We start from the raw sequence: 7,310 nt of genomic DNA on the forward strand, positions 1-7,310 counted from the left end.
CAAATATTTTTCAAGTTATGAGAATATGACATTAAAAGAAGTCAATTTGAAAAAAGCAAAGGCTATACATTCATATACATGTACATGCCTGCGTGTAAAGTTTGTGCACAATGAGAAATGGCTTTATTTATTATTTTTATTGTACTCATTTTCATTGTACTCTGTCAGTCACCTATTCCTTTTCTTTCTCTTTATTAAAATTCCATTACTTCTCCTTCCTCCTATTCTCACTTGTCACTCATTCTCTCTCCCTCCTCTCTCTCAGTCTCTCTATACAAGACCACCTACCACTCCATATCTCTTATACTCATCCTCTTCGACTAATTCCATACACTCAGTACTGGACACTGGCAGACTGGTCCATTGAAAGGGACAGTGGTTGTCATGGCTTACTCCTCCAAAGTTACCAGCTCTTTACTACTATACAATACCTCCCCCTTTCTTAGTATCTCGTACTGTATTAATTAATTTTATTGAAGACCTTAACCAAATCAAGTAATTTGTCTCTTCTCTTATTAAACTCTTCCCCTCACTATTTTTACTCCTCTCTTTCCCATTCTTCTATTCTTCTTGTTTCATTTTTCTTTTACTTATTACATGATACATTGTTTATTGTTATCATTAGGTTATGGTATACTGTTACTGTTCTTATGGGGTACCCAATGTATGCTCCTTTTCATCAAAGAGGGTAAGTCATGTTACTTCTCATGATGTCATTCCATTCTTTCTCTCTTGATCCTCTCTCTCTTCCTCCTACTTTCTATAGAAGAATGACTGTTGTTATGGCAACTGTACATGTATACATGTACATCCATGAAGAGATACTCAAGAATATTTTACATTTTTTGTCCTTTATTGCCATAATTTTTCTTTGATAAAATCAACAATAAGCAAAACAACAACAACAATAATAAAAAATAAGCTAAGTTTTATTATATTTTTCTATTAGTTTATCAGCTAGTTTAATAATTCTTCTAGTCCCTTCCTCTCTGAGTATATCTAAGAATATACCAAATACTTCTCCTTCCATATTAATGGAGCTTGAAATGATGTGGAGCAATTCATCCATTCTTTCACCAGCAGTTTGTTTAGTGTAGCCATCAGTTATTCCTCTCTTCTCTCTTGCATTTATAACATTGTGTTCCAACAATTTGTCAACTAAGAAGTGAATATCAATCCCACAATTCTTTATCATTCCAGTACATTCTGTCATTACTCTATGAGCAATATCAGATCTAAATGTACCTACTAATGATACAAATTCAGTGATTAGTGTGTTATTATGTTAATATCAACTTACTAGCTCCTGATACTGGCGTTGATCTATGCACTACATTAAGGGAGGAGGAGGTAGTAGGATCTGTTAATATAACTAAATAGTTAAAATGATATATACATTATCTATCACTTGTTGAAGGAAGTGGAAGAGGAGGAGCAGTTCTCAATGAACAATGAATGAGCAATGTAACTGGGTCAACAACACCCACTAGTGGTACAGAGTATTGTAGTGATGATACAGCACCAGGTGATCCATATATTGATATCAAACAAAATGGAGGAACAGAATAATTAGCGTCACCAAAATTATCAACATCACAACGACGCAACTATTAATATACACATACCAATCATCAGTTATACATTATATTGCAGTACTTACTCTACAAGGCTGAAGGTGAGGCTCAATATCCCATCCAGTGTAAGGCTTCTTTTGTGGAGCATCAAAATTTAATTCAATATATGAATAAGAAGGATTGAAAGAAAAATAAACATGTTGATCAATCTCAGCTTGTACGTGTTTCTTCTCAATGAACTATAGAAATGAATATCTACATGTACATGTACACATTTGCATATAATCTACCTCATGGAGAGCACTCAATTTCTTAGCTGCAGAGAAGGTCACCAATTCTTTAGCTCTTTTCTCCTCATAATAAACCTGTCCAACATATGTCATATTTTCTACTAAGCCAGTGGAAACAACCATTTTACCTAACACAAATAATAATAATAATAATAATAATAATAATAATAATAATAAATTATTATTCTTGGCTATGTTTTGATGTACTTACTATTAAAATCTGAACTAATCTCAGTGCAAGGTATTGGAGCAGTTGCTTCTTCATGCTCTGGTTCTTCATGATCCTTTGACTCTTCTACTCTTTCATTATCTTGCTCTTCATTTCCTTCCTCATGTAATGGCTGACCTCCAGTCTCCTCTTCCTCTACTCCCTTATTATTAGTAGACTCTCCTATTATAGTGAAATAGATTCAGTTCATTATATACTATTACACACTTACTGACGTATTACTGACCTTGTCCTCCACTGCTACCTCCTGGTGGATTTTTAGTCTTATCAGAATCACTGGATGAATCACTATTACCATCTTCCACTTCCTCCTCAATTTCCTCTTCTGCTTGTTCCTCTTGCTCCTCCTCCTCTTCCTCTGACTCATCTCCATTAGTTGATGATTTGGGTAGATGTTTCTCCCCAACAATAGCTACCAAACAGAACTCTTTACGCTGAATGGATCCATACCAACTAACAGGTTTAAACTCTCCTCCCTCAACTATAGAGAACTGGTAAGGAAGACTGGGTGTGTGGCTTAATGGAGCTATAGCAAACTTGAGATAACGACTAAGAGCTGGTTGCCTTGATAAATCAACACAATGCTGTATTTCTAATGTTAGTTGTTTCAGAAGAGGCTTTGAGAGTGATACTGCATACACAGCACTGACTAGGATAGTATTCTTAGGAAACTGAAACTGTCCTCCTACAAGGGCAATCACTGCTATTTCTACTGTTTGTGAGGGAGATAAGCTACAGTCTTCTAAACTAATTCTCAAACCAAAATCCTCCCAGTTTATCAACTGTGACTTGTCTCCTTGAATTGAGAATATCTTCTTCTCTGCTATCTGGACATCACTCAAAGAGTTCAAATTATCTGTTACGTGTAACATTATAAAAGCACAATGTAATCTTACCCATGTAATCAAACTGTACTCCAACATCTTTAAAAGATTTTACCTGCTTCTTGATTTTGGCTATTGTCTCATCTTTTTCAACAGAATCACTTTTTAAATGTTGAATTGTAGACGTATCTCCTTGTAATCTGTAATAACCTAATCATAAATTGTGAAAAATTATGATAAAGACAATCATTAAATTGCTATAATAAAGGGAAAAGCATAACAATAAGTCAAAGAGCCGTGTGTTTTGCTCAAGCCAAGTCAAATACTCAAAGCCCAAGAACATCAAAACATTGTATGATTAACAAAAATGCTGAGTACTAAGTTTCATAAAATGCTGATATATCACAATATGTTAAAAATTTCTGAACAAACTGACCTCTGATTTGACTGTTAGTAATTTGTTGCATTCTATCAGCATCTGATTTATCAGCTAAATCTATCAACCGAAACTTTGATAAAAATTGTCTCTTTGCATCTTTATTCTTTTCTTCCCAGGTAAGTATCATTTGCATAAAGACCTTCCAGTCTTTCCAGTCTTTATCTGAGGTTGTTCCCATAAATTCATTATAAACAGCTTTGGCTCCTTCAGCTGATAGTTCAGTCAATTTTTCTGATATGATAGAAGCATCTTCTGATGAGAAAGAGTCTATACAAAATATAATTGTAGGATACATTTATATAAAACTACTGGCCTACCTCCGTTGAGTCTTTTCTTGACAGCAACTTTATGCTAAACAAAAATGTAAACTGAAGAAAAGTATGCTCTTAAATTTACCTCTGTCAATATTTTGTTAAATACTTTGACCTTCTTAGTATCTTGACTGGACATGGCAACAGAACATTTTTCGCATTTCTCTTTTTCAAAAGGAAGAGCATGGCGCTCCATCTTAAGCTCACAGGAATGCTCGGACCTCTCGCACATTATTGCAAAATTATATAATACATCACTTTCCTTCATTATCTCATGACATATGATGACAATATGCTCACAGACTTTATGCAGCAAAAGCTCATTACCAAGATTAGGAAAACGAAATTCAATGATATCCCCAAAATGAACAAGCTCAAAAAGTAGACCATCTGACTGAGAGCAAAATCGTGTCACATTGATGTGAGGGATCCTGGATACATCGAGTTGAGCTTTGGAATATGACTTCAGAAAATTGGCAGTGAAAGTGACTAAAAAATGTGACAATGAATTATTTGTGTCATGAACCAAATGAAGTGAGGTAGGACTGCATTGCAAAAGAGGTGGGTGAGTGCAGACATTAGAAATATAATAACTACACTGATCAATAGTTACATTAACTTGCTCCTGTGAAATCTTGGTAGCTATACATAACGATTCAAGAAATGACATATAAATGGATGCATCTTTGTTAAAAATGGCTTCTGCTGTAGCCTTGCTAACCAAACCATGACTAGTAACTATGGTATTATCAGAAGAAAAATAGAACAGCTTATTTAGCTTATTCAAAAATGTAACAGGCTGCAAGATGATTAAATTTGAAAAGGGGTCAATCAAACTGACATCAATGATGCTCCCAAATGAAGTGAAAAAACGACAAAACATATCATCATCCATATTAAGCTCCTTTGATAATTCCTGCAATTCATCTTTCATAACGTAAAGCTGATCTTTCTTATAAAACAAACTGCGAAGAAACATAAAAGAAAGCGGAACTTCTTCAGCATGATACTCCAGGCCATCTTTTATTCTCTTTTGTAAAAGGTGATACAAAAAAGTAATATCTTCATTGTGAAAAACTTCAAAATTTTCCATATCAATAAGATCATGAAGCTGCAACTGCTTAGAAACATCACTAACAGCATCTTTTAATTTCTTCATTTTTTCTTCAAGATTTGTTGATCCATTGTAGCTAGCAATTACACTGCAAACTTTTTTGCGATTTCCATTTTTTGCTGAAGCAAGTTTAGCAAAACGAACAAAATAATGAATACGTGATCTCCACCTCATGAGCTCCCTGTCATTACGTGACTTGTCATATTGATTCTCAGGAATATCAGGAACTTCATAAAGATGATCGACATCACGTAGCAGATCAAGAAACATCAAAACATGACTATTGTAGAGATGACCAGCAAGATGTGAGAGAACGTAAGTTGGTATTTTGTGAAGACCAAGATCCCAAACATTAATAAGAGCTAACCCACATGTGTGGCTTTGATCCCATTCAGTGACCTTGCCACGTTGCTTCATGAGATTATTTCCAAGAATGCCCATCATAAATTCCAATAAATGCTCATTTAGATCTTTATTTGAGAATCCAGGAAAATGATCAAAAGAGACTCTCATTACTTTCCCAGACAACCGAGCTATACTTTCTACTCCTGTATACATTATATATGGGTATCCCCTATCTTGTAGTTGAGGCGTAAACACAATCCTATTATGGACTACATTTCGAGCAGCAAGCATATCACAAAACCCAATACCATCTTCTTCCTTTAAATCTGACAGGACTTTTTTTAATGCTATGGTTTTTCTGCTGTTTGGTAAACCACAATTGATTAATAGCATTGGTGTAACTTTAAGTTTAATCGTAGAATTTTGCATTACTTCCTTCAACCATTGTGAATTTATTTCAAGAAATTCATCACCTATAAGAAATTATATGAACTATTGCCAATTATTGGCAGAAGTAAAAATATCCCAGCCCCTGTGAGAAATTTTTAGAAATCACTACAGCATTTTGACATTGTATTCATAATAAATGAGCTAGAGATCTGGTCATAAGTGTAGAAATAAAAATTCATTTGACCAATGGGCACTAATCAGTTTTATAGGGTATGGAGTAGTTTCAAGCAAAGGGGTGGGCATGAGACCAGCTATAGAGTAGATGCACCAGTTATGAGACCCTTAAGACTTTTGAATTTTAAAAATAAATTACAGGCAATGTCTCATAATACAAACCGTCTCAAAATACCTAAATCTACTCTAATAATAATAACAAACAACTTGCAATATAGAGCATAGAAAAATTGGCGTGGCTCAGTCTTAAAATTAGACTTTATGTGCAATAAGCACAGAATGGTGAGACTACAAGCAAGATCTTCTGCCACAACTCTGAGAGCCACCCTCATTTACCAACACTTTTGCTGACCATCTTACTATGCCATTTTTCTAATTGTATTTTTAATTTTTACTGTAATTTCAGGCTCAAAAATTATAAATTAAAAAACTTATCCTAAAAATGTCAAGTAAAAGGTTTTATGAATAAACATGTTATAGTAACTTACCTTGGGGTTGTAGCTCAGTATAATTTTGTTTTTTTATGTGTAATTCCCTCGGTGCCTTTTCTCCACCAGTATGCTGGATTATTTTCCCGATAACAAACCATGGCTATAAAAGTAAGTCTATATAAATATAGTAATTTAAATATGCCAAATTACAATTTCCTCCTGATAAAATGTTTCCTCACATGAAACTTCATAGGAAAAAGTGTTCTCTACAGAGCTATTCATTATTTGATTTTTCTCCAGTATATACATACCTTCATTACATTGCTTCTTAAATTCATTCCAATCAGCAGTTAAACTATCAACTGCATCTTTAGCTGGTCCACTATCACATGATAGACAACCCAAAAATGTCTCATAACGATTGATTAATTGTGAAAGATCAGTTATAGAAGATAATTTAGCTTCAAATTCATCAAATATTTTTCTATATGTTGGTGAATTATTGACAGCCACTGAGATTAGGTTTCTGGAAAAGAGCTCACTGCTAATATTTAAAATACTGAACTTTGTAGCCTTTTCTATGCTAGCAAGATGTTCCCAAAGAGACTTATTGATATGTGTACGGGCTATAAATAAACTTTAAAATTAATAATAATCAATTAAACCAAAGGTACCTTGTTCCACAGTGATAGGTCCAGGATTGAGTTCAATGTCTCCTGATAAAAGGAGGAGAAACATAAAGAACAATAAGTAGACAGCATATGAAACTATATCACACGAAAGCATTCCATTATAAATAGGTAGATCTATGTTTTCCTCAGTAGAGACCTCAGCAGTAGAATTAGGAGTAGAGTTAGGACCAGTACTAGCAGAATAAACAGCAGTAATGTGTGTGTAAGTAGCAGTAATATTAGCAGTAACATTATCAGTAGAAGCAGCGTTGAAACTTCTATTTCTTAATTCCCGCAAACTTTCAGCATCAATATCAGTTGCAGGAGTCAATGAACGAAGTCTGGAGGAGTTCCAATGACCAATAGCGGCTCTCCATTGAGATACATCAATCATGTTTACCCAGGGAGATAGGGCACAGTTAAACTCAGAGGACACGGACCAGAAAAGAGGTGTAAAA

At 34.3% G+C, this 7,310-nt stretch overlaps 2 protein-coding genes and 1 long non-coding RNA gene across 3 annotated transcripts; 1 reads left to right on the forward strand and 2 right to left on the reverse strand.

Annotated features, from left to right (window-relative positions):
• Positions 1–62: 62 nt before the first annotated feature.
• LOC109581264 (uncharacterized) lies at positions 63–884 on the forward strand. The gene is made up of 3 exons (XR_002184572.1): positions 63–495; positions 626–688; positions 767–884. It is a non-coding gene; the product is annotated as an uncharacterized LOC109581264 (long non-coding RNA).
• Positions 865–4,473, reverse strand: LOC109581263 (uncharacterized). Its single transcript, XM_019995228.1, has 11 exons — positions 3,753–4,473; positions 3,674–3,707; positions 3,354–3,623; positions 2,990–3,127; positions 2,320–2,949; positions 2,076–2,255; positions 1,865–1,992; positions 1,661–1,813; positions 1,409–1,607; positions 1,301–1,360; positions 865–1,248 (listed from the first exon to the last, which is right to left on the reverse strand). The coding sequence occupies exons 1-11, from the start codon at positions 4,335–4,337 to the stop codon at positions 923–925; spliced, it is 2,703 nt and encodes a 900-aa protein (XP_019850787.1). The 5' UTR covers positions 4,338–4,473; the 3' UTR covers positions 865–922.
• LOC109581274 (uncharacterized) lies at positions 4,438–7,299 on the reverse strand. Its single transcript, XM_019995251.1, has 6 exons — positions 6,856–7,299; positions 6,493–6,807; positions 6,392–6,447; positions 6,239–6,341; positions 4,505–5,599; positions 4,438–4,445 (listed from the first exon to the last, which is right to left on the reverse strand). Exons 1-6 carry the CDS (start codon positions 7,244–7,246, stop codon positions 4,438–4,440), a joined length of 1,968 nt encoding a protein of 655 aa, XP_019850810.1. The 5' UTR covers positions 7,247–7,299.
• Between the last annotated feature and the right edge of the window lie 11 nt (positions 7,300–7,310).

This window comes from Amphimedon queenslandica, unplaced genomic scaffold (genome assembly GCF_000090795.2).
Source record: "Amphimedon queenslandica unplaced genomic scaffold, v1.1 AMPQUscaffold_13450, whole genome shotgun sequence".
NCBI classification, from domain to species: domain Eukaryota; kingdom Metazoa; phylum Porifera; class Demospongiae; order Haplosclerida; family Niphatidae; genus Amphimedon; species Amphimedon queenslandica.